Source organism: Geospiza fortis, unplaced genomic scaffold (assembly GCF_000277835.1).
Source record: "Geospiza fortis unplaced genomic scaffold, GeoFor_1.0 scaffold173, whole genome shotgun sequence".
Lineage (NCBI taxonomy): Eukaryota > Metazoa > Chordata > Aves > Passeriformes > Thraupidae > Geospiza > Geospiza fortis.
Window position 1 is genome coordinate 5,931,085 of NW_005054334.1, and position 27,230 is coordinate 5,958,314.

The following is a 27,230-nucleotide window of genomic DNA, read 5'->3' on the forward strand; positions in this document are numbered from 1 at the left end:
TGTTAAATGGCAGTGATTGGTTTCAAATGGTGCATCTGGAGGAGGGCTCCTGGGAGAGTCACCTGCAGCCTTGCCAAGGGCTCACCTCTTCAGTGAGGTGTGGGTCAGACCTGGCCTATCTGCAAGTCTGAAGAACTTAGAAGCGTTGGTGATAGTACTCTAAACCCTGTCCTACCTCTGCAAACTGTCTTCTATCCACCTAGGAACTCACTAGCAACCAGTCTGCAAGAGGAGGCTTCATGATGAGTGTGTTTGTACCTTCACTGTGTGCAATCCAGCCTTCCTATTGGAAGGGTTAAACGTGCAGGAGGAGGAGGCAATACTTGTCCCAGCATTGGTAAGCTCAGAGCAGATTTTCTGTGGGAAGCCATCTGTCAACTGGGGAGTGGTGCTGTGTCAATTGATCAGCTCCACCTCCAGCTCAGCTCTGCAAGCTACAGATCCCTGACCTTGTAGGGTGACAGTGGGGGAGTACTGGGATCTCTGGAAGCTTTGAGATCCTGTAATGGAGCCTCTGCTCTTTCAGACTGTGTGAGGGACACCCTGCAGCATCTTGTGTCTCTTGCATCAGGTAGTGATGGAAAGCCTGAGCTGGCAGGTGAAAGGGCTGTAGGAGGAAGACAAGCTTTTTCCTGTATCCAGGGGACTGTATTTCATCTGGGTGATGTGCAATGCAAGGGACTTCTGATTAAAACTCGACCTATCCCTGTCCCAAACTTAAAACTGTCCCCAGTGGCAATGCTGCACCATATTGTGGCTGTTTCAAGGTAAAATAGGAAGGTGGAAAATGTGAAATTTCTTCAGGAAAAAATAGGAACTTATAATGTTCTGTGAAAACCCATAATGTTTGGAAGGGCAAAATACTACTTTTTAGTATTAGACTGTAATAAAGCAATAATGATTCTGTAGGGTATATGTGTGTAAAAGTGGTAAAACCACCTTAGGTCTGTCTCCTAATTAAAAAAACTTTCACTGTAGCACTACAGTGAGGTCAAATTCATACTCTGATAGCCCCACTGTTCTGTATCAGTTCAGCTCCTTCTTTTTTCTTGACTTTTCATCAGGCATGCCCAAAAACAAGGTAGGGAAGAAAATTGCGGCTTTTGGACATTTTTCTTAGTTTGATTTTTGTCCCCCTCAAAAGGTAGTGACTGAGATTTCTATCCAACTTTATCAGCAATTCTCCTGATGTATTACAAGAGGGACACTTTCTTCTCTACTATTGTCTGTCCTTCCTTCTTCACCCCTCTCTGAGTGCTGAGTTGGTCAGGGAATGAAGAACATTTGGCTAGCCCAACTATTGGGGTGATTAAGTGCCAAGAGCCATCTTGGCAAAACAAAATCTGGACTGACTTGCACCTCCTTAATGCTCTTATTTTGAATATGTTGCCTCTTCTTGCTGCTTCTGTAATAGAAGTGCCAACAGTTGCTCAAGAGCAATTATTGCATGTGCAGCCAAGTGGCTTGTGCTTGATGTAAAGTGGGGGGCTTCCATTTCTCAGTGGAGGGGAATTGTTTCCCTGGGTTGTGATAAAGCTGTCTATTTGGTGTATTGATTTTTGATGTTCATACACTCCTGTTAGTGAGGAGCTCTGAATTTTGTCCCTGAGTCTTTTGGGGCTGAATTCCCTCCAACAGTTAGGCAGTGCACTCGTGTGGAACGAACTGTCAGCAGGCATTTTAGCTTGACCCTGTTTAAATCACTGGGAGGGCATTACCTCCTGCACCTTGCTATCCTGCCTACTAACTCCTGAGAGTTCGTGTATATAGCCTTGAAATAGCAGTGGATTTACCACCTAGTGTCCCCTATTTATCACTGAGGAAGCAACCAGACAAGACTTCCAGATGCTGTGTGTCAAATGATCCTGTAATTCAATAACCAGGCCCTTCAGATCTTGGACTCTCTGCTAGAAATGGTGAAAAATTGCAGTCAATTCAGAGGCTCTTATGCATAAGTGTAGAAAGGCTCTTGTTGAACTTAATATAAAAATAAATACTAGTCATCGGTGTAGCTGTCTTGTCTTTTCATGTTGCAGTAAGGCTGAGTCTTCGCACTCTAGCATTCAGTTTGAGAAAGCTACAAGTGGCTTTCAAAGGCACTGTGCAATGAAGGGTGTTGGAGATGCTTGTTCAGGATTTTTTCAGATTCTGGCACATGCTGTGACAATAGTTTGATTTTCTTTTTCCCTCTGTCTTTTCTAATTTTCTGATAAGCTTCAAAGAGATAAAGTGTCTTTTTATTAGAAGAGCAGGTTCTTTTCTTGAGCACAGTTCAGAGAGGAGGGGGTGAATTCCAGTGATAAAAAATATGAGATGGTTTCCATATATTGAGTGGCTCCAGTTGCTGCTCCTGTTTTTTTTTTTGTTTGTTTTTTTTTTTTTTGTTTTGTTTTGGGTTTTTTTTGGGGTTTTTTTTGGTTTTGGTTTTTTTTTTGGTTTTTTTTTCTTTTTTTTTTAAACTTCTCTTCAGTTTGTTACTGTTGTCTTTTTCTTTTTGCATACATTTATTTTTCCACTAAGCAAAGAGCAGCCCTAAGAGAACTTTCACATGTGGGTGGTGAGCTGTATGGAGGAAGCAAACAGAGTTTAATCACCAAACCTTGTAAGAGAGGCATTTTGTATAGGATGTGACCTATGGGGAGCTCAGGAAAGAGAAACAAGCAGCTTAAGGCTGGGTATGGCATCAGGACTTTATTTATTTATTTATTTTCCCTGGAGTTGGTGAGCTATAGCATGTTTTGTCAATATAGAAAATGGCTATAGAAAATCAAAACCATGACTAAGGGATGAATGGATCATTGATTAACTACATCCCTGCTGTGAAACAGCTTTACCTGCCAGGCTGTAGGAGACTCAATTTGGTAGAGAGCTGTTCTAAATGTGACTATCTTGAGGTAATGTCTTGAGGCACAATCAGTTTTCTAGGTCTCAAACTCCTGAGTAAATCTTTCTGTACCCCTGGTCCAGTTTTCCAGGCTTATTAATAGAAGGTTGGGCTGTTCTCATTCCTTAAAGCAGTGTTTGGGTTTGGAGAACTTTGTTATTATGATGGGAATCTCTACACAGAGAGATATAATTTAATTATGGTGTTTTGGTTTTTTTTTTATTTTTTCTTTTATGATCTAATCCTACTCTATAGAAGTCAGGAGGAGTTTTCAATTGGCTTTTAAAAGATAGAAGATATATCCCTAAGAGAGCATTTTGGCAAATACTTTTTTCCATTCCTTTCCTTCATGAATTGGGCAAAAGCAGGGATTTGCATTTTTCTGGATGTCATAAATTGAAAGCCTGATATCTGATGAAATCCCAGGGCAGAAGAGATTTACACTATGTCATTGGAGAGCTGAGATCTGTATAAAACTCCTTGGAGTCTTCAAGGTTGTAAAGTGGTACAAGTTCTAATTTTTGCAAAGATTAACTTAGTATGGTAGAAGGATATGAGAGCAATACCAAGGGAAATACTGAGCTGATATTTCTCTAAAAGATGGTGTCAACAAACCTCATCATAGTTTAGAAATCTCTGTTTTATTTTAATGTATTTTATGTTATTCTGAGACTGGGCCTTCACAGTTGTACTGAGAAGATCTGTACAGAACTCTGTGCTGCTGCTTGCTTTGAGAGGAGCTAGCTGTAGAGATTGTCAGAGCTGTTTGTAGCCAATGATTTTGCCTACTCTATTTGTACTTTAGTCTGGATACTCAAACCAGAGTGACTGTCCCAAACTCAGTATCAAAGTAACCATCCCAAAATCAGTATCAAAGCTGCTCTGTATCCTGTTTATGCTACATATAAGGTTATGATAATGCTGTGATTAAAGCTCTTAATTTCATGAAATATTTTGTACATATTCTGTTTTTCTGTCCTCACTTGTGTACCACTTGTTCTCTGTCTGTTAGAATCAGGCCTAACAGTTGAAACCTTTAAGTAATTTTGGCAACCTGCCTTTAAAAATAAAGTAAGGACAGCTGGTCATAAAAAGGATTTTACTTCCTTCTCACTTGCTTCACTTAAATTTTAAAAAGTTAAAAATCCTTAAGCTCTGGCCAAGATATGAAGTAAGATTTTGACTGTGTGCCTATCCCTTTATGCTCAATGGATTGGGTAGGAATGCTGTTTATTTCCTTTGACATAGTCTTGTTTTCTTTTTTTCTCTCTTCCTCTGACTTCCTATTCTAGGATGAGTCATCCATGTTCTTCCAGTTTGGCCCATCAATAGAACAGCAAGCTTCTGTCATGCTCAACATCATGGAAGAATACGACTGGTACATCTTCTCCATTGTCACAACATACTTCCCTGGTTACCAGGACTTTGTGAACAAGATCCGCAGTACCATTGAGCACAGCTTTGTGGGCTGGGAACTGGAGGAGGTTCTTCTGCTGGACATGTCCCTGGACGATGGGGACTCAAAGATCCAGAACCAGCTCAAGAAGCTCCAAAGCCCTGTTATCCTCCTCTACTGCACAAAGGAAGAGGCCACCTACATTTTTGAGGTGGCCAACTCAGTGGGTCTGACAGGCTATGGTTACACGTGGATCGTGCCCAGCCTGGTGGCAGGGGATACAGACACAGTGCCATCCGAGTTCCCCACCGGGCTCATCTCTGTCTCATATGATGAATGGGACTACGGTCTTCCTGCCAGAGTAAGGGATGGAATAGCCATAATCACCACGGCTGCTTCTGATATGCTGTCTGAACACAGCTTCATCCCTGAGCCCAAGAGCAGCTGTTACAACACCCAGGAGAAAAGGATTTACCAGTCCAACATGCTCAACAGGTAAGGGGAACAGCCAGGCCAACTATACAGAAGGGCGGTCAAAGATGACCTCTGGTACCAGAATATTTCTGCTGGGCATGTGCTGCTTTGGGGCAGCAGGTGGTGTTGGCCAGAACTGGGCAAGGGGAGGTGAGCTGAGGGTGGGACCCATGTTGCTGTGCATCATGAGTGCCAGTGTTGTCACCCCCTTAGAAAGCCTTCATACAACACAGAAGGCAAGTCAGTGTGAGGAAAAGGAATAACGAAGGCATAGTGCAACAATTTGATTGCACCCCTCAATGCACAAATTTTTGCTTTCATAAGTGAACTTCTTCAGCACAGAACTTCACCAGCACTGAACTTCTTGTGGTGTCTTTGCATGACTGGGTCTGCAGCTCCCAGGTGGGTTCTTGCTGCAAGCAATGGGAATGTTTGTGTTGAAGTCTAGAAGGCACCAGCTTCTGTTCCAGGCACTAGCACTATGTGAACAGGTGTCCCTTATAGGTGGTGGTTGTGTAACCTACCAGGAATAGTTTCATGGCAACTGTTGTCTGAACACCAAGTGTCCTTCTGCTGTTCATTAGCTCTGAATTGCAGGATCGAAGGAAATGCAAAGAGATGTGGAAAACTAGAGCTGCAAAAAGTGTTAGAGCCATCAGCTCTGCTCAGATCCTGCTTCATACTCAAAGCCTTTAAAGACCTTGGATGTCTTAAGAATCTGGTTTGCCTCAGAGGGGGGTTTGTGCTGTCACCCTGCTCTTTGACACTTCACTGGCTGTTTGCTGGGTGTTTTGGGTACTGCTCTTTCTCATGTACCTTATGCAGAAAGCCTAGTGCCTCGATTAGAACAGCACATTTTTCCAAATTGAAAAGGGTATTAAATACAGGGAAAACCTGTTTGAATAAACATCATCTTTTTATCCAAATTAAAATATTCCTAAGAAACAGTGCTAAGGTATCTCTTTAAGGGCATAGAGGAAGCTTGTGGTGGACCAACCTCTAGAACAGCACTCTGATTACTAAATGTTCCTTTTTGTCCCAGATGGAGTTTTAGCATGTAGCAAAGCAACCCAGATAATTAGACATGGAATCCAGATGCCTCCTGATCTGCTCAGCTGTCATTGTCCAATGTTTTACATATAAAATCCTTAGACGTGTTAGATCCTTTGTGGTGAGAAAAGGAGAATCTAGGCAGTAGCCATCAGGCCACACAGAGCTCAGTGTCTTTGTTAATTTGTCATGTTGACTCACTGAGTGTGCAAATGTGATGGATTGGTCCGCATGCTGTGACCCCTCACTGTCAACTTTACTAGGCAGATGGACAAAGGGACAAGGAAGCAGATTTTTGCTTTGCCTGAACGTTGGGGACTGTGAGATAACTTTATTCTTTGGCCCAATATATTACCCATATTGCTATTTGTCCTTTGTCTTTATGATCCATTAGCATGTTGCCTGGTCTTATTGCTTTTACTTCATCCTCCCCATGCTTTTTTTCTCTATGCAGGCCTTGAAACTACTAAAGGTACCTAAAGCTTTTATCTCTTTCCTTCCCAGCTAGGCTTAGGAGTAAGGATTTTTTCTGCTGCTCTTTTGAGTCATCGCTGAAATGATTAAGCAGGGAAAATATATATAGTGTATACAAAGTAATGAGAAGTAACATCGAGGCAGGCTTTTGTTCTACCTTTCCAAATGAAGAGGGATTCTGGGGGAAGCTCTATTGTGTCTTTTCAGCAGTTATCTAGAAAACAAAACGTTCCCTGCTATGTGATGCAGCGTTCTGCAGAGACCTTCTGCTAATGAGTTCTGTTGACACTGTTAGCCTATGCATAACATCACACCCATGTAGCTGTGCTGCTTCAAGGACCCAACAAAATCTCTCTGCATAGCACCTCTTTGCATTGTTTAGAAGTCACCAGCTCAGAGACTCTTGAGTGTAGATATGCCAGCACTGTTGTGCTGTGTAGATATGCCCTGAAGCCTCGGCACCCCACTTGAAAGCAGCTCCTGTCACTTGTGAATATCATAGCTTTCTTTTCACCTTCACGGCCCAAATCATGCTGTCTCTGCTCCCTTGTCTGCTGTGGGTACAGCATTCACAGGAATGAGTGCCAATATGTGTAGATACACCCAGCTCAGTTTGGCTACTGACATCAGTCTCACTGAAAAGCACAGTCAAATTAGTCAGTGCCAGGCTCTGTTCTGCCGCTGTGTAGATAGCTACAGGCACCTGAGCTAACTGAGAAATAATTATACTTTTGTAGTTACTTGTAAGCACAGTGCAAATATTTGCTTTGCCTCGCATGGTGCTGGCCTGTGAGGGGGTTCTGACCTTGCATCCTTTCCCCCCCACCCACCCATGTTTCCACACTCTCTGTATTTCCAAGTGAGATGGTTAAAAAGTTGGACTTCAGTGAGTTGGGTGCTTAGTTTTTTATTTAAGTCAAATTACTTTCAGGCACCTTTTGAAGTTTAAAAGCTAGTGGTGTCTGAAATAAGCCATTGCTTTTACAAATCCAAGGGTTCAATAGAAATTGGATGGCTTCAAGCTCAGCCTCATGCCTGAAGTCTGTGGAGAAGAAGAGGCAGAGGAGAAGCACAAGATGTGGAAGGAGGCAATCATGAAGATGTGAGTTTGCCTCACTGAGCCAAAACCCTCAGAGATTAATAGCTGCAATCTGTGTTCCTACCTTCAAGTTCCACTGAATTTACTGGAATTTACTATGTGCTAAGCTTTAAAACTCTCATGATATGCACTGTGCACGCCAGGTAGCAGCAATACCTGCATGTCTGGAACCTGGTTTGGCTCATTTTGGACTGGACTGCAGGTTCTGGAAAGCTAATTTTAGCCTTGCTCTCGACCCAGCAATACTGTATTCAGCCATCTGTAACTTAAAGTTCCCCCTCCACCTGCCTACACAGAGTAGAGAAATGAATGTATGTGGGCTTGATGTCTGGGGAGACAAAGTGTATGTGACCTCAGATAAAGCATCACCCTGTAGCTACTCTTTCAGAAACTCTTGAAGCTAATCCAAAGGGGTCCAATTTCCTTCAAATCCATAGCTGGGGAGGCAAAGCAATAAATGAACTTTCCCATTTTATTCTGTGGAGAGTGACACTTCAAACTAAAAAAATGTGTGATTTAGCTCAGCTGAGGCACACTATACACTGACTGTGAATTAGTCATTTCCCAAGATCTTCCTTTGAACTCTGACCAGTTCTTACTTTTTTCCCTTGTCTTTCTAAAAGAGCACTTGTTCTGAATGCAGCTAAAATCAAATGGTCTTGATCAACATGGTGTCAGTGGTTGATGTGGGTATATAATGGAGTAAGGAGAAAATGAACTGAATGTTGTTTAAATTCTCCATATCTTTCCTCCTTTTTACCCTGACACTTGTTCATTTTTGCAAGAACTTGTGCAAACAAAGTTTTATTTGAAGTATGGCTGTAAGCACAAAAAGAAACAAGACAGACTGTTATCTAAATGCCATTTCTTGACAATGTAGGTGTTTGGTCTGCATCTTCTTGTATCACTAATGGTCGCATAGCAACTGTTTCTGTTTTGAAACTGGTTCTCTTTTGTGTTAGACTGGAACTGCAGAAGTATGATCACAACCATTGAACATTTTGGATTTTGTCCAGTTAGTGAACCTGCTGATGAGATAACTCCACTAAAGAGTAGTAAAATTATACTTTGAGAGAGTTTTGTCCTACAAGATTTGTTAGTTATCTTTTTGAATGATTGTTGAGGAATTTTTCCTCTAGTGAGGGATTTATCTCAATTTATGCTGATAATAGGCTTAGGTGGTAATTTGGAGTCCAAATATCCAAATGCTGTTTCCCAGTTCAATTACAGTCTTTAATTCTTTGTTCTGTTTGTAATAATTACCTATTCATTTATTCCTTCATTGTCCCAGAAAAAAAATCTGATCTGAGTATTTCAGTCTACCGAGTTCATAGTTATCCCAATATCTGGTCTTCTGGGCACCCAGCAAAACCACTGTGTGCTCTGCTCTTTTCTACTGGAGGAGAAGATCTCAAAGATTGGGAAGGAAATGCTCAGATGAGGAGTTCTTACCTCTTGGCCCTTCCTAGGAGAGTTGCTAGGCTTCCAGGCATCCTGCAAAGCTCATCTTTTTTCCCTTCACCATGGCTGCTGAGGAGTGAGTGGGCAGAGGTGGATGTGTTTATAGGCAGCCTTCTGCTTATTTCGTTATTTTAATTGATGGGACAGATTTCCTTGAGCTCTGGATTGGTGCTTCTCATTACATTTTAGAAATGGGAAGAAATAACTAAATGACAGGAGTATTCTTAGGAGTGGAATTCAGAAATGAGTCATGAGAAAAGAATATAATTTCTGGCACATATTTGAGGAATGGAAGCTCAGCTGTTTTGTATGGATATTCACAGTCTTTGGGCTACAGAAGCTGTGGTTTTATTGTAGCCTTCAATGAGACCTGGATTCTTTCTCCTTGTTGTCATGGCTGCTTGTGAATGCTGGGCCATAACTACTAGTTTGTTGTTGTAGGGCTTCTAATGAGTTCTCCACTGATTGGCTTTAATAGTCTCTCATTTAACACCAGGCTGCACACAGCAGATTTCATTTTAATAAAAAGTGCAGTGGAGCATTTGCTTTGGAATTAAAATACAAATGTGGAATTATACCACCTTTGGAAAAAAATACTTTTAGAGGGAAACAAAGTTAGGTTCTATTCTGTACCTCAGATTCTTCAAATAGGAAAACAGCTGGCAAGCTTACTTAGTGCCTTGTTTGGACATGACACTTCCACTCTGGGGGAAGTAACATTCATCTGTAGTTTTACCTTTCCAAACAGATAAAAAATGCAGAAGAACCTTTTGATGAGTGCTGGGCAACTGTTTTTTTCCTGGAACAACCAGAGCAAGCTCTGTTCTCACATGACCACATTTCCCTAATAGAAACTAGGAATTGCTGGGGCTTAGATACCTCAACAGTGAGTCAGTGAGCAGAGAAAGTTCTTGAAATTGGGTTGTACAAACAAATTGCTTCTCTGGAAACTCAAGACTATATGGGCTGTATATATCCATAAAAAGATGCAGTGCCCTTTCAGGGTGTTGTGTCACCCTGATACCTGTGGGCCACACCATACCCATAGTACCCTGGACCTCTTTTCCCCCGGTCAGTGTCAAGGACAGTGCCCAGGCAACACCTTTCCTTGTTTCTCTGGTCTCTCTCAACCCACCCTCCTGCCCTCTCCTCTCTAATAATGGCAGCCATCACCTTCCATGCCAGACACAGAGGACATCTTATGTCACGTGCAGGTATTGCCATGAAGCCACTCTGTGTTGTGTCCTAGTTGAGTGGATCACACAACTTCAGAGAGTGCAGCAGGGGAGTTGAGGGCAGGAATGGACAATGGACCATTTGCAGTGTTTTTTCTCCATTCACAGGTTTGTCCAGTTACCCTCGTACTGAGAGACAGGAGCCCTGTCTCACTCAGTGTGCAGGGCTATATCTACCTGCTTGGCAGCTGGCTGGGAAGGCCCTGCTCCAGCCCTTGAATCCTTTGGCACTCCAGCTGCAGCAGGCACAGTGCTGACACTTGCTTCTTAATGCTGAGGAGGTGGTGAGAGAAGGTATAAGTGGCATGTTCCCAAGGATGCAGAAATTGCCCTTTTCAGAAACTTGGAGGGTGAGGGAGCATATGTAACTTTTGACCTTTTGGAGCCTTTAGGCCCATGTCTAGTTAGCAGCTCATTATGTTCCCACTGGTTGGTGTGTCCTGCTGCTGTCAGGCTGGTGCAGAGTGGCAGCACGTGGCGTGAGCGCTGCTGACAGATTAGACATCCCTGCTGCTGAAATCTGCTTGTTCCTGTCACTGCTCCAGCAGCAGCTGGAGGCTGGGGCTGGCCTGTACCTCCTGCCTCTGTCAGGGTCTCTGTGCCTCCCTGCATCCCTTGCTGTACGCCATCTCGCTCTCTCTGTGTACTGCCATCACTTTTTTCTGTCCCTATCTTGCATCTCCTGTTGCATTTCATTTGCCCTGTGTGCAGTGCTGGTGAAATGTGCTGGGTTTGCTGGCTTGGGGCTACTGAATATTGATGTTGCCTGGTCAGGAGGTGAGCACTGTGTGCCACCACATCTTGGAGGAAGTGTTGGCTTCTTCTGAGTCCTTTTTTTCCTGTCACTGGAGAGGAATGCTGAGGGCAGTTTGTAACATGCTCTTGATCCAAACCTCTCCCTGCAGGTGGGCTGGTAAGGGTGCTGGTGCAGAAGAGCAGTCTGCATCTGGCTGCCCTCCTTGCTCTGCCCAGCTCTGAAGCAGTCCTGCTTGAGCAGTGGGAAGCACAGCTGTCCTACAGTGGAAGGACAAACATCAAACTAACTTGGATGCTGGTAGGATACTGGAGATCCCTGGCTTCTCAGTGGGAGTATGTGATGGCACAGCAAAAATGTTTGTTCCTCAGCAGGCACCACAGGATGCCTTAGTCCTGCATAGCTGGACTTTGTCAGAGGGGGAGAGTAGGTACTTGCTCAGTGTGGACAGTTGGGTATTTCAGCCTCTTTGCAATTAAAATAGAATCACAAAATATTCTGAGTTGGAAGGGACCCATAAGAATCTCTTAAGTGAGGCCTGTAAACAGATTGAACCTGCAACCTTGCTGATGTTAGCACCTTGCTCTAACCAACTGAGCTAAATAGAAAGATTCAAGTAAAATGATGGGATTTTGGCAAGGGTTGTCTTTTGATTAAAGGACATACCCTTTCATACACGCCTCCAAAATCCACCAGCTGGGAATGAATTTTGGTATGCACCATCAGTTTCCAGATGGGAAAATGTCCGTGTTCTGCTTCCAGCCCTCTGAGACATCTTCTGCTCTGGAGCCAAGTCCAATTAGTGCTAGTACTGTGGCAACTTCACTTGCTGGTGACAATATGTTTTAATGTGTGCCTTCAGACTGTCTCCACTCCTCATGGAAAGTGAGTCAAAATCCTCCTCTGTGGTGGAGCTTGGAAACCACAAACCCAGTATGGGCCACAGTTTAGCACCAGCTATGCCCTTGCTGATCCTGCTCTGATCACAAAATGCATTTAGGGTGCTGTGGGCTTGAAAGTGCCTCAGGGAACTTGAAAACCTGCTTTTGCAGAGCAGTGGGGAAGGTGAGAAATATCCTTTTTCCTTTAGGAACTGGCTTGATGGGGATATTTTCTGGCTTGCACACCTGCACACTGATGGCTGGCCATATGTAGTTTCATCACGGGTGCCTGTCAGGAACATGTGCATTTTTTTCTTTCTGTTAAAAACGTAGCTTCCTTTTTTTTTTTTTCCCTCTCTCCTCCCCTCAGACTTAATGTTCTTACTATCTTTCAAGTTTTTAAAAATAGGAACTGCCGTGTTGCTATGGCTCCCTGTGCAGCTCTGGAGCAGCTTTTTCTTCTCTTTGATGCAATTTGGGTTCCCAGTTTGGTTTGACAAGAGCTGCTTGCACCTAGTGCTCCCTCCTGGAAGGCAGGGGGTGGGGGGATGGACAATGACAGCCTTTGTGTTCACTAAAAAAGGGGAAAATATTAAGTCAGGTGACCTTTCTTGGAAAAGAGTGGAGATATTAACCTTGGTGTGGCTGGGATGGGATTTTTAATGTTCTGCAGATTTAACACTGTTGCTGTGGTTTAACTTTCAGTGGGGTGTTCTTTTCCCCTTTCTGTCTTACACGCTTGTGTGATGGAGCTGAGCCCTGTCCAACAGCTGCCTGCTCCCTGCAGAAGCACCTGCTGTTCAGTGGCTTTTGCCATCTATGCTTTGGCCAAGAGATTGTGCGTGGTTAAGTGCTTTTCTGAATTGAGGCTTAGAGCACTCCTGACTAGATGCTGCTGATGAAATTCCTCTCAAAATCATTGCTTTAAGGGTTACTTGAGTCTTGCATCCACATTTTGGGAAAATGTGGATCTGCGTATCTGTGGGGCAGCTGAATACTTATCTGAAAGGGACCCTACCAAGGTCTGCACAGGTAACAGGTTTTACATACCTGTTACCTGGGCAGAATCCAGACCTCCCTCTGCAGTGTACGCATCTCTCCACTGGCCTATTTTCAAGTAGCAATAATTTTTAAAGTACATTTTTGTTTTACTTAGCAAATTTTATTTTCATTCACAGTCGAAAGGTGAACAATTTTTGAAAAATCTGAGCAAAAAAATCCCTGTTCATCCAATTTTGAGTTAAGAGAGTGTGAAATGGATGAATTTGTTCTGCTTTCAAATAATTAGCCAGCAGTGGGGTTTCTGTTAGTGTGGACAAATAACTCAAAGCTAGCTTCACTTCAAACTTCAGAAATTGGTTTGCAGTGTTAGATGAGGGATTCCTGCTTTGCTAAAGTTAGAAAATGTGATTTTGCATTGAATATAAACATTTGAGGGTGATGCATGTTACCTTAGTGTAATTTTTTTTGTATTGTACATTCGCTGTGCACTATATTTCTTGAAGTATTTGAATGGAATAAAATCTAGGAATGTGGTGTTTAGAATGTTTGAATGTGAGTGAAATAATAACAAGGAAAATAGAAATAGCAGAGGCCTGTCAGCTTGTTCAGTACACCCTGCTCTATCATTTCTGCAGCATGTTCTCTCCTGATTTAAGTAATAAAAATGTCCTTACTCAAGCCTGCAAGCACCTTAATATAAAATGAATATTAAAATCTAACCATAGTTGCCCTTGAAATGATCAATCAGACTGAGTGCTGCCAGCCATCTTCATACAAAGAAAGCTCTTTTCCACCTCTGTGGAGAGATTTCTGATCTTGTTACATCACACCAAACAGGTCTCTATGCTGTCTTGATTGAATAAAGATGGTAAGGTGACTGGGCCCTCCCTTTGCAGTAATGTACCGTGAGAAACGGGAAAACAGCTTTGGTCAACTCAGTGCTGGTCTTTGTTAAGGATTTGGAGAGACAGAAGATAATCAGATGAAGAGTTCACCCTCTTGATGGTGTGGTCATGGTGGAAGAGAGCTGCCACAATGGACTGAAAGCCTGTGAATCTCTGTAACCTGACAGTGGTTAAAAGTGCACAAATGCTGACTCGATGCTGGCTTTTTTTCTTGGTTTTTGAAGCTGTATTAAAACGAGATGGAAATGAGTTTTTAGTGTCTTGCCTAGTGTTCTTCCCTGTATTATTAGTGTCACAAATGAAATAATTTTTCAGCAAGATGGCTACCTCCAGTAGCAGTGTCAGCAACTTACATTTATTTATGACAGGCTCTAGCATCTTTAATCTGCAGTTCCAAAGCACTTTACAAAGTAGAAGGGGATGGCTTAATTCACCAAAAAATTGCAGCCATCTCTGGGGTGAAATAGAGCAACTGTTTAACAGAATATAGTACGAAGTGGAGATGAATACTGCACCTCACTGGAGCTGCACGAGGAATTTCAGCTGGCAGAATGAATTTACTAGAGGTGGATTTTCGCCAAGACATTGGGGGTGTTTAATGAGCGCGAGATATTAGTGGCAGTGCCACACATGCCTCTCTGATGCCTGTGTGCAGCAGGCAGCCAGCAGCTCCAGAAGTGATGTCACAAAGGAGGTTAGTTAGCAGCTTTTCCAGTGTGCAGACTTCAAGAGAAAATGATATCTAATTTCAGTGACCTCCTTCATCCCAAGAGAATTACATTTGAGCTGATAGATCTAGATTTTACATTGATTATGTGCTTATTTCCCCTGGAGACAGCCCTGGGCAGTGGGAGATATCCAGCAAGGCTGCTGTGGTTACAGACAAGTGATAACCAGAACTGGATGGAGAGCAAAAGGGTTGACTGCAATGAAACTCTGAGAGGTTTTATCCACTTGGGTAATAGATGTCATATATAACAGATGATCCTCCCAAAAGGATACTTTTCATTGCTTTCTTCCCCCTTAAAATAATGTGTCACTGACAGATTAGGCCCTGTGAGTGACATGAGGTATCTCAAACAGATTGCTGCAAGCAATACTTTCTACCTTCTTCACAAAGATGCTGATGTTGTCCTTCTGCATCTGAGTGGTGACGTATGGCATGGTGAGTGCGTACAAGTGCTGGTACTTAAGCCATCACAAAATGCTCTTCAGCATCACCAAGGGACTGTGAAGACTTTGAGGTGCAAAATACAGATGCTTACAGCCTCTAAATAAATGTGAGCATCTCGCAACCACTCTTCAGTATGCCTAGTGTGTGTTCATGTCAGAAAGCTGTTCTGCAGGGCAGTGTAGGATATTGGGCTTTCCAGCATTTGACTTGCCCAGATTCAGGAAGTGCAGCAGAACCATTATTTCAGAGTTCTGCATGCTTTGCTGCCCTTGTCTCAGTTTCCTTTTCCTTTCCTTGCAGGCATGTAGCTGAGATACTGGGGGGCTTTACTTGCAGATCTATTTTGGTTTTAATGTAGCTTTGAGATGGAGAAGGTCTTGCTTTTTGTAAATGTGAGACTACAGATCGGATGAATCACAGAATCACAGAATAGCTTGAGTTGGAAGGGGACCTTGAAGATCATCTAGTTCCAAGCTCCCTGCCATGGGAGGGGACATCTTCAGCTAGACCAGATTGTTTAGAGTCACATCTTACCTGGTTTTGAACACCCCCAGGGGTGAGGCATCCACAGCTTCTCCGGGCAACCTGTTCCAGTGCCTCACCACCTGCACGGTAAAGAATTTTTTCCTAATACATAATCTAAACCTACTCTCTTTCAGTTTGAACCCATTCCCCCTTGTCCTGTCAGTACATGCTCTTGTAAATAGTCTTGCCTCCTCTTTCCTGTAAGTTCCCATCAGGTACTGGAAGGCCACAATTAGGTCACCTCAAAGGCTTCTCTTTTCCAGACTGAGCAATCCCAATTCTCTCAGCCTTTCCTCATGAAAGAGGTACTCCAACAAGTGCCTTGGAGGTAGCACCAAGCCACAGTTTCTCTGGTGGCTGTGGAAAGATGAGAGTTCTGGAAAAGGCTCCAGTTTGACTGCCTAGAGTGAGAAGTTTACTCATTTTACTGATTTGTATTTTTTTCTCCCAGCAATTTTTCATGGAAGGCTCAAGTTTGAATTGATGAAGGCACAAGCTTAGCAATGCTGTGAAATTGATTTGGAATAGTTTATTATAGTTCCATGAAATTGCTTAACAACGAAGTTTGGCAGAGTGAGGGAGCCAAATGAGAAAAGCATGGTGCTCCCAACAGTGGATGGCACTGGGACTACTGTGTAAGCCAGTATGGAGGGCGTGTAGGCATTCAGGGGTAGGATTAGACACAGGGGGGGAGGAGAGCTGCCCAAGTGAGAGGCATCCATCAACCTTGCATTGCAGATCAGGCTGGTTTGCATTGCTGCTGGTTTCCTCCCTTTTTGTCATCCTCTTCTGGATCCTCACAAGGCCTGCAGAAGGGGTTTCTGCCTCTCCGTGCTCAGCTGCAGCAGCTCAGAAACATTTCTCACAGCCATGAGTTGTCAGTGTGGAAGCAGGTCCCCAGAGAAGGGCACTGACAGAAAGGGAGTGTGGGGATGTGGTGCAGATGGAGGACCACTTGGGGAAATATAAAGCATCACTGAGCTTGGTTTTAGAGCACTCCCTGTGAAGGACATGCAGCTGGTTCTCTAAGTGGGAAGGCTGTGGGTGACACTGACTTTCATTCCTCTGTGTGGTTTGGAGCTTGCCTTGCCTTTTCAGATGCCACAGGTCAGACCAGCAGCAGTACCCAAACCCAGAAACCAGGCAGTTGCATGGATGCTGTGACTTTGGCTGTGGACATTCTGCTGAAGCTGAGCAGTGGGAACTCCTATGCCGGGAAATCTCTGAACCGCCTCTTGTCATGTGAGAAGTCAAGGGAAAGCAGCCATGTAAATTTGTCACATTTATGACAGAGGTTCATGCTGAATGTTTCTTTAAGTGTCAAAGAAAGCTGTGTGGTAGCACCTAGGGGTCTCATCTGGTGATGGCCAAGTGACAAACAGCCCTTGGTCTGCTCCCCTCACCGTTATAGAGGAAAGGAGGAGTTGGGCTGGTCAAGGAGACAAACATTGTTTTGCCTGTGGCTATTTACTGAATTACTACACCTCTAGGAGGCTGCTGCACAAGACCATGGGCCTCAGTCAATACTTAGGGTATTGAGGGTGTTCTCAGTATTGCTGTAGCCTGGTGAGGTGTCAAGGAGCTGGCTTGGTACCACCTGGAAGCTCTGGAACAAGTTTTTGTGTAGTGGTACATGCTGGTGGGACTGTGAAAGATGTGGACAAACTGAGAGAGGTCTGTTTTACAAGAATGGCTCTTTGGTAACAGCTCACACCTTTACTGATGTAGACCTATGTGAAAAAGCTTATTTTTCTAATCAAATCCTTATGCCTTGGTTTTGCAATGTCTGTTATGTATTTCACCACTAAAAATGCTATTTCTTTATGTTCCTTCTTCAGTCCAGGAATCCTTTTCCCCCCTCCTTTTGTTTTGTCATCAGGAATGGGAATGGTGTGCTTGTTCTGGCCAGTGGGTGCAAGAGGAAATTTTGCATTATTCAGCATCTATTCTTCTGCAGTGCTTCTAAAGAAGGATGTAAATGGTGGGTAGTCAAATAGAGAAACAGAGAGGATGGAACAAGTACTTAAACGTTTGAACTAACCATTTTTTTTACTTCCTCCTCAATCCACTGATCCTAATGGATTTCCCACTGTTTGTCTAAGAGAGGGCTGAGAGGGGTTGGGAGTGGGACATTTGTGAGCTTGCCAGATCAACCCTAGTCCTTGCTAGGCTTGATGTTTTATCCTTCTTTTTTAGCATAATTTTGGGGCAGCTTTACATTGTGGAAAGAGAGAACAGGAAGTTGCAGGGGAGGCAATTGCCTATAGGCAAGGCCTATTGCACTGATGATTCCATGCTTGTGGTGTTTTGCAAACAGCCAGGGATGAGCCCACTGCTCTTGTTATCAGTCATGCCCCCTTTGTGTGTCTGTGTCCTTCCATCACTCCCATCTTCCATCTTCTGATCCTTCCCTCAATAGGTGATTGTTTTCTATAGAAATATTAAATCTTAGCTTAAAACAGATGAACCACCCATTTTTCCTACCTCCTTTCTCTCTTTCATCTTTTCTTCCCATGGAAGTGTTTGAAGTAGCACCAGTTCCCAAGAAAGGCTTTTTTTTTTTCCCTTTGTGCTTTGGCTCTGTGTCCCTTCTTCATAATATCTTCCCTTTGTTATTTTGTTCTGCCTGCCTCCTCTCTCTGTTTTCTCCCCATCTCTCAACCCTTCTTCAAGGCTCTCTCTTCATTAATATGTTAATTTCTAGCCCAGGAATGCTTCTTGCAGCTCACTGTTCACCAGGGAGAGCCAGAGGAGAGAGCCAGGAGAGAGAGGGAAAAGGGAGAGAGAGAAAAAGAAGTGAGTCAGTAACTTACAACAGAACAGGACAAGGGGTGTTAGCAAAGGAAAATCTTACACTGACAGATGTCATGATGCCAGGAAGAAGAGGATCATCCACAGTTTTGGATTGGATTGGTCTTTGTCTATTGTTTTGACATTTTCAACTTCTGAAGCTTAATTAGTAGGAAAAAAAATCCTTGAAAATTAAAGAAGCTCTGAACTCTTTTTCAAGTAGTTCCTTTTTGGCAATTACTAAATTATCTTTCCTTCTGCACAGATTTTTTTTAAACATCAGGCAGGCCCTACTCCCACCCTGATATAGTCTCTTTGTTTCATTTGTCTGCAAATGTCTGATTTGTTGTCTGTATGGTCTTTGCATAAGGCTTTGGGCATATTTTGCAGTATGAACAAAACCCTACCAGAAATTCTCTGAAGGTAGTTTTACTCCAAAAGAAGTTTTCAGGTGAGAAGTAGGGAATGTTTAAACTGCTGTTCAGGTAAAGAGGGATGAATAAAGATTAAAATACTCCAGAAGTTATATAGCAGTGAAAATGTTAGGGAACCTGGGGTTATGAGGAGCATGACAACTGCCATTAGAGACAGGTGTGATGAGTCAAAGTTTTCCTTTCTGCCGCCCACCAGTACAGTTACTGGGTGGAAGGTTGCAAAGAAAGAAAAGATAGAGGCAGGCATCTCTGCATCATGGACCAGATCTGGGAAGGATGCAGAATGCCAACACTATTGCAATTTTGCCCTGAAATGAGGAAACCTCATTGCTGTTTTATATCTAATGAAGCGAGACCTCTGTCTGTGCTCGTAGTCCTAGGACCGTGATTGCCCAAGCAAATAATTAACACTGCAGCAATGAAAGCTGGTGCTGGGGAGCTGGCAGGGTGGGTGGCTGGAGGTGAGGAAGCACTTCTGAGGAAGGGCATGTGCTAAAGGAGAGAGACAGGAAAAGACAAGCTCTGATACTGTGCTGCAAAACTGGTACGAGCTGGAAGCAAAATAACTGGGGAGGAAAGCTCAGGGGGTCTGCTGCAATGTTCTGTGAAGTCCAAGGCCCCCGAGCCAAGAGCCTTTCATATATTACGTACACACAACTGTGTCAGAAGAATATTATTTAGGTTGCAAAGGCAAGCACTTCAAACAGAAGAAAGTGCCAGAATTAAGGCTGCAATCTTAATTTGGCATTCTTGTGTCTATGCATTATAGAACAGTGGTTTCAGTCCTATCTTTCAAGGCAGGACCCCTGCCTGCTTCTGTATGTGTGGTGGGTAATATTTCCTGACTGAGCAGTGATTCAGTATTTCATTTCCTTTGCCTTGCTTAATGTGTATCTTTAAGCTTTGTATTGTGTCTGCTTTCACAGGCTGCTGAGAATTGAGGATTCTTTGTCTCAAGGTGTTATCTGTGGCACGTTTGGCCAGTATCTCGGCACATCACAAAGTTCATGGATTTTCACCCTGCTCCTACGAGATGAGAGGACACAAGCTACTTTATGTAAATCCATTGTATAGGCGGGGAACTGAGGTGCAGCAAGATTAAGGTCAAAAATGTCTATTAATTTTTCATGGCCCATCTGAGACACCTAGAATCTTATTATTCAAAGTACTGATCATTACAGAATGCTTTCAGTGTTCAAAGCAAATTTCTCTTTGTCTTCAACACAGCAATTCTTCAATTGCCCCCTGCCAAGTCTTACTTAGGACTGAGCACCGTTTTTCATTGATTTTTTATTAATGTAGAAATGGAAATTTGGTGACATACAAGTTATATGGGCTGTTTGTTTATACCCCATATAATTATTTGTTTTGCAGAAATCATCTTGAACCCAGGAGAAAAGCAAAACAATCTCCAAACCATTTCCCTTTTTTAATTTTAATCTGAATTATTTCTTTCAATATATTTGAGATGAAAAACTGGATTTTGAATTCCAATTAGTTTATAACTTCAATATGTATCTTCCTTTCATTTGAAAAAAAGGTGTTTGAAAATGCTCAGATTCAAAAGAAGACAGACTGAATATATATATTTTTTCTTTCAACAAAGTCAGAACTTTATATTTACTGGTCTGCCAAAATTGGGCTATCAATAGAGTACTTATTTCTGTTTGGCATTGCCACCAGACCAAAAAAAGGGGCCGGAGGATTTTTCCAGCTTTTGCTAAGCATCCAGAAAATGGATGCATAGATTTAGAGACTGCTTGTAAAAAAACTGGTTTAAGAGAATTTACCGATCTCTTCTCCCTTGTGTCCAGTAATAGGATGCATGTGAATGGTTTGAAGCTGTTCTATGTGAGGTTTAGACTGGGTGTTAGGAAGGTTTGAAGGTTTTCGTCACTGAGAGGTTGGTCAAACACTGGAACAAGCTTCTTGGTCAATGCTCCAAGCCTGCCAGTATTTAGGAGGCATTTGGGCTAGATGATTGTTGTAAGTCCCTTTCAACTGAAATAGAATAGAATAGAACACATAATATATTGTAATAATAATGAAATAATATTTTGTTCTATTTGTGCCACCATGGCCTTGTGCAGAGGTTGGGACAAATCCAGCCTTGCAGTACACCTTTCAGCTTGCTTAGCAATATGATTTTTCCTGTTTGTCCACTCTCAACCTCTCACTTGATTACTGCCCACTTTCCAAACGGCTAAGTTTGATTCCCAAATTAATCTATCTGGTGCATTCAATGAGATCAGGCTCCTGCTAGAAAAATTGTTGATTCAGGACTGATTCTTGTTATGCAAAATGGGATGCATTCAAATTGGTTGAATCACTATAATGCTGAAGTTTTCCCTCTTTTGCAGCGCTTTACTTTTTTAAATTAATAAGCCAGCACTTTGCCAAACTGCATGGTTTAGTGGTCACAAACTCGTTAGCTTTTCTCTCCCACTGCTGACCTCTTTTGTCTTGTCTCTACCAGCTTGCCTTTTCTGTTCTGCCCTTCTGGCTTCTTGTCCCGGTCTGGTTCTTGCCTAGTAAAGTTAGAATCTGTCTTACTGAAAAATAATCTAAGCTCCAGAACCTGGATCTAGAAAAATCCAGCCTCCACTGCTGGACTGTGTCACTTATTTTCATCCATTTCCACTTATCTCACACTCTTGTCCAATCTGTCTTCCCTTCCCCTCAGCTCCAACAAGTCACAGTTTCTTTGTCCAAATAGTCCAGGTGTCACACCTCCCAGTTCTCTTCTTTTTTAGCCCCTTACTTCTTGCAGTGTCCCAAGTCAGTGTATCCTGATTACCTTCCTGGCTCTTTCGTGCTGCTTTGGAATTAGCCAGCCTCCTTTTCCAGCCGTCTCTGTGTGCAGGGAGCAGGGAAATACAAACCAGATCATGGGAAATACAAACCCAATAGATTTATTCCTTCTCCTTCTGCTTCCCCAGTCCACTCATAAGCCTTACTTGAGCCTTAGACTGCAGAAGGCCCAGCCAGGAGAGGAGTTTAAAAAGGATGGGTGTTTTTTGAAAGCTCTAATAATTTTTCTTGAACAACTGTAAACTGTAGTTTTTCCAAAGGCTTATGACCTGTCTAGGTTTTCACAAGTATGGGAAAAATCAGCATGAAATGAATGTTTGCTTTCCTCTCTCATCAAAATTCATGTCCCTTGAAAGCAGAGAAGTACGGGAGCTTTTTATAAAGGTCGCTATCTTTTTCCTAATGTTGGTAAAATAGCTTTTTCCTCTTGCTTGTTTTTGGAAAATAATGGACCATTTTAACTTCAATCTTTGTCAAATATCAGATATGACATGAACATCTGATATGGAAAATGTCACTCTTAGAGATAAAATTTGGCATAGCTAGAGGAATCTATAAGGAAGGCTTTACCTTGGGAAGAAGAGACAGCTTGAAGAGATGGTGATACCAGCTCCAGCAGTGCAAATTTCTCTGTGGGCTTCCTGGAACATTTTTAGGAGGTCAAGGTAGATCTGCTTACTGGCTGAATGTGTTCTTGTAGGGTCTTAAACCTGGGTCTCAGTCAGCAAGCAGAGAAACTAATTGGATTTTTCAGTTTCAATTGAAAATGATGTTTCTTAAAAAAAGATAAAAAGTGTCTACCCCAGGCTTTCAGTACCTTTAATCTTTGTTTAAGAATGTATGTCACACAATGAAAGAAAATCGGTACCAGTCCCCAGCATGGAAGTAAAACCAACCATCCAAACAGCTAGAAAAAACAAGTGCAAGAGTGGAAAAAAATCCAATCCTCCACAGGCTGTCCTTTTCTTACTTCTCCTTCTCTCCCTCCCTCCTTGCTGCAGCCATGGGTGTTCAGCTACAGTGCTGTATTTTGCAGTCCTGCCTTTACCAAAACACATTAACTCATGCAGCTCATGAATCATCCCCAAACATGGGAAGCCTTAGTTGGAAGAAAGCAATGCCAGAGATACTTTTTTTTCTCAATTTTTTGTAAAATGTTTCTAGGAGCCAAGTGGCATGTTGAGGTTGCAGGCTGCAGATGAGAACTCTGGTTGAGAGCTACAGAGTGTGGCAGACTGGAAAGGCAAGTTTGGGGTCAGAATGTTGGGAGAGATTTGGCAAAGATTTGGCCAAGCATCTTCTGACACTTGATGAATCCTCCCTTGGTCTCTTCTTGGAAAAAAACATAGTGAAAAATACTACTTCTTTGCACTCCATGAAAGGCATTCTGTGTTCTGGGAAGAGATTTCAGAGTAGGTGGTGCAGCCTTGAACCTCACTACTAGCCTTAGCTAAATATTCATAGAATCAAAGTATCGTTTAGGTTGGAAAAGACGTCAGAGATCATTGAGTCCAGTCATTAACCCAGCACTGCCAAGTCCACCAGTAAACCATGTCCTTAGTGCCACATCTACACGTCTTTTAAATACTTCCAGGGAGAATGGCAATACCATTTCTCTGGGCAGCCTGTTCCAGTGCTTGACAACCCTCCCAGTGCAGAAATTTTTTCTTATATCCAATCTAAACCTTCTGTGTCACAACCTGAGGCCATTTTCTCTCATCCTATTATGGCCATTTAACAGCAGTGGTGTGGGACTTGTGAGATGAACAAGGTATCTCAGTCTGGTTCAGTGCTGATATCATCCCTCTCCTGAGGCTGTTCCCAGATGGCTCTTGTGAATTGTCCACAGCAGAAGGGGTGAGGTTTGAGTGGGGCTGAGTTATGAACTGCCTTCTCGTGGCAGGTAAGGGATACTTCCTGGCTGACATTCAGTTGACAGTGGAGGTAACTTGCCTGGCTGATGTCCACTCTGTACCTTTCTCAGGAATAAATAAAAATCTCCAGGGTTGTTATGATTCCTCCTCACATGAGCCTGAAATGCGCTGAGTATAAATTGAAAAAAGGAGGAAACAGGAAAAAACACCAGCATCGCAAATGATGTGCAAGAGGGCTGCTGCCTGTGGCACTTCATGTATTCAATTTCAGTGTGCTGTATTTACTTCTGTTTCCCTTCTGAAAAGACAGCCTCCAGGCACTTCACTAAATGGATTGAAAGGTTTGTCTGGTTTTAATGATGCTTCTGAAAGAGCTTGTGTGTTATTCCTCCACTCAAATACTTCAGAGAGACTTTGCAATGCCTCTTGGTAAATCAGAACATTATGAATACCTTGGCATTTAGGGGGCAGGCAATTATCTGTTCTGGGACTGCTTTAGAAGGAGTGACTGGGGTTAATAAACTGATGTTTTCTAGGAGAGGGTATCCTAATCTGGGAGAATATAGGAACAATCAGTGGATTAATTAAGATGTGTGAAATGGCATGGTCTGAACATTTAGCTTTATCCTATTACTTATTCCTATGATTATAGGAATTGGAAGCACAGTTTCAGTCTCAGGTGGGATGCTGTGCCAGCGCTGCTCAGCAGTAGCCAAACCTCTGGTGTGTTACCAACTCCTTTCTAGGTACCAATGCAAAGCACAGCACAGTGAGGGCTGCTGGGGGAAAATGACTCCATCTCAGCCAGACCCAATGCAAAGCTCTACCCTTAATAATCATGGGAGAAATCTGTAATATCAGTGTGTTGAAGAGTGCCACAGAAGAACTGGGCAGCAGGGGAAAACTGAATAGAGTCACAGGGATTTACCTGCATGGCGGAGATAAGGTCTGGCTCTATGGTTTTGGCAGCAGAGAGGGGAACTCAGTGATCTGGGTGTGAAAGGATGTAGTTCTGGTCCCTCAGCATGATAGTCATGAACCAGCATCCATGGGGAAAAAAATTGGAGCAGGTTTTTTTTTCTGCTTGCATTCCCAGATAGCCTCGGCTACATATGAATCGTGAAGGATGGGAGAGCCTGGGGGAGAAAAAATTGATTTGGTCCCAATGACTGGTATTGTTTGTGCACACAAATTGTTTGTATTAGGGAAGAAGTCCTACTTGGTACTTCTGTGACTTCAAGGAACAAGTTCCAGGGGTGGCAGCTGTATTTCATTACCAGTACATCTTTCCTTAGCCGAGATGGGGCTGGCACTGTGGCATGCAGTGATGACACTGTTAGATGCCACAGATTCAGGCTTCAAAGACTCACAGAATCATAGCATCGCTAAGGTTGGAAAAGATCTTTAAAATCATTGGGTCCAGTCTTCCTAAACTGTCAGGTCCACCACTAAACCGTGACCCTAAGTGCCACATTGCCATCTACCTCCAGGGATGGTGACACCACCACCTCTCTGGGCAGCCTGTTTGCTGGTTCACCTTGGAGGCATTTCCTCTTGTTCTGTCTCTTGTTACCTGGGAGAAGAGACTGACACCCACCTGTCTGTGATCTCCTTCCAGAGCAGTAAGATCCCCCCTGAGCCTCCTTTTCTCTAGGCTAGACACCCCCAGCTCCCTGGGGAGGGTTTAGCCTGGTGGCACCATGGGAAAGGTGCTCTTCTGTCCAGTATCCTGGGGGTGCTCCCTGGGCTTGGTAGAGATATCTTTTCATAGATAAGTTTCTTTGCCTTGGAGACAGGTTTCTCACTTTCCGTGCAAATTGACAATTGTGCACAGATCATTTCTCACACCCTTTTGGAGATGGGTTAGAGGGCTTTGGAAGGCTTGGGTGGTTTTGATCCCCCCCTTACAGTCCAGAACTGCTTCTTGGCCTCATTCCTGCCCTTGCTCTGTACTGTATTATCTCCAGAAAGTACAACAAGGATGTTTGCCTTGGAAAGGTGCTGCCCTTCTTCCTCATGGCCCCTTCTTCAGCTACTCTTTTCTTCTGTTCTTTCCCACACCATGTTATTACCAACAATCCTTTATCAGCTTCACAGCCAAGGGCTAGGGGTGCTCTGCAGGTTCAGGGCCAGCTGTTGTCCTGGTGACCCACCTGGTGCGATGCAGGGGCACTGGAATGCCCTGTGCAGGGCCCCGAGCCACCTCCTGAAGAGGGAGGGCCATTGCATGTGGTATCTGAAGGTGAGGGCTTGCATTGCAAACACTCAAACACCTGCTGGTCCCATGCCAGCAAGCTGTCCTCCCAGCAAGTGGCCCCTCTGACAGACTCCATTTCCCCTAAACCCCTCTTCACGTATTCTCCAATCTGGTAAAAACATTATTCCTCTGACTCCGTGCCTGTGCTCCCGGCAGATCCAGATCATTGGCTGGGGGTGTGGGGATGTGTATGGTTGAAGGTCTGAGTGTTCTGCCCATGCAGAGTATTTTTTTATGATATAAAATTACTTCTGGAAAAGGGATTTAGAGATTTTTTTCTATATCAGTATATATGACATCTTCAAATTTACGACACCTTCCCAGGGAGACTTTGCTTGACATCCTTATCTGAAGTCAGGCATTTAGGATTTGAGGACCCAGTGCTTTAACTGCTGGGCTTAACTAGTGGGCTTTTCTGGAGAGGGAAGGAAGGTCTTGGTGACTGACTAGAGGAAGGCAGTGAAGAAGCAGAGGCTGTATGCATCCAAAAGACTGTGAACAATGATGTAGAATAATGGATATGAATTGTAAAAGGCTCTGTCTCTGAAGTGCATCACCTTGTCTTGAGCTCTGAAAAGTGTCTGAAAACACCTTGCCATCTCACACCTTGTAATATTTGAGCCACTTGTGAACACTATCTTTTAGAACTGATGGGTCAGCAGCAGAGCCTAAATTCCTGGTGTGTCTCATAGTACTGTGTGGGCATAGAAAAGCAGCCGGCAGTAGCGTCCAATGCCCGATTTTTACTCAAGCAAAAGATAGTGATGCAGATAGCAGTAGTTACTCTGTTTCTAAGAGGTATCATGTTAAAGAGCTTGTTAATACCCTCCTACCTCCTTCCCATCCCTTAGGCAACCAGCATGGGCAGCAAGTATAAATAAGTAAGGATATGCAAAGGGCGAAATTTCATTCCAGCTCAGGGCATGTTCTGTGATGCAACGCATAAGCACTTAGAGGGAAGGCTGGGATGGAAATCTGCAGTGCTCCTTCCCAGAGCTGGAGATAATGGTTAAAGGCAGACAGAGTCGGGGTGTGGATGGAGCTGAGTGGGACTGCACGAGTGGGAGAAAAACATGCCTGACTGACTCTGGCAATGGTGGGGGTGCCTATTCTGGCAGCAGGTGGGTGAGTGTGTGGGCTGCAGTGAAAGTGTGGTGAAGATGCATGATTGAATTATTAGTTTGTTAGGCACGTGGCTGAGGCAGTTGTGGGGAGGAAGGTGGTCAGTGGAGCAGACTTTTCCTGTCCATCTGGTCGTGGTGCAAAGAAAATACTGAGGCCAGTATTTTGATTGGGCTGTGGATCTAGAAGGACTCCCAGCGAGCAACAGCTCAGCATTGAATCCACCTTTTCAGCTCTCTGGGATGTCCTTATTCCCTCTTGGGCTTTGCGGACAAGTTTTCAGCTATTGTAAATTGCTGCAGGGCAATAAATCCATTTACATCTGGGTAAAAGAAAATGTAAATGTTGTGCCACCTTTCTTGTCCCTCCATCTGTCTTACTTTGCCACCCTTTCTGCTTTGTCTTCGTTAGCTCTCCCTGGCTGTCACCTGAAGCTAAAATGAACTTTCTGGTTTCCCCCGTTAGTTCTTCCTTTCAGATATGGTTAGCAGTGATCCTGGATTCTGGGCCATGTGTGACTGTGCAAAGAGGCTGCACTGTGCACTGGGGAGAGGGATAGGCAGGGCTAGCCAATTCATTGTGGAAAGCACCCAGAAACCAGGGTATAAACCAGTCTGAAAGCAGCAGG

The 27,230-nt window shown here is 43.5% G+C and overlaps 1 protein-coding gene across 2 annotated transcripts in view; it reads left to right on the forward strand.

The window, feature by feature from the left end:
- The window catches only part of GRIN2B (glutamate ionotropic receptor NMDA type subunit 2B), a 205,629-nt gene that overhangs the window by 82,733 nt on the left and 95,666 nt on the right, over positions 1 to 27,230 (forward strand). For both annotated transcript variants that reach the window (XM_031057703.1, XM_005421891.2), the window contains one exon: positions 4,177 to 4,775. In XM_031057703.1, coding sequence (XP_030913563.1) covers positions 4,177 to 4,775 — 599 coding nt within the window. The remainder of the gene's footprint in view (positions 1 to 4,176; positions 4,776 to 27,230) is intronic.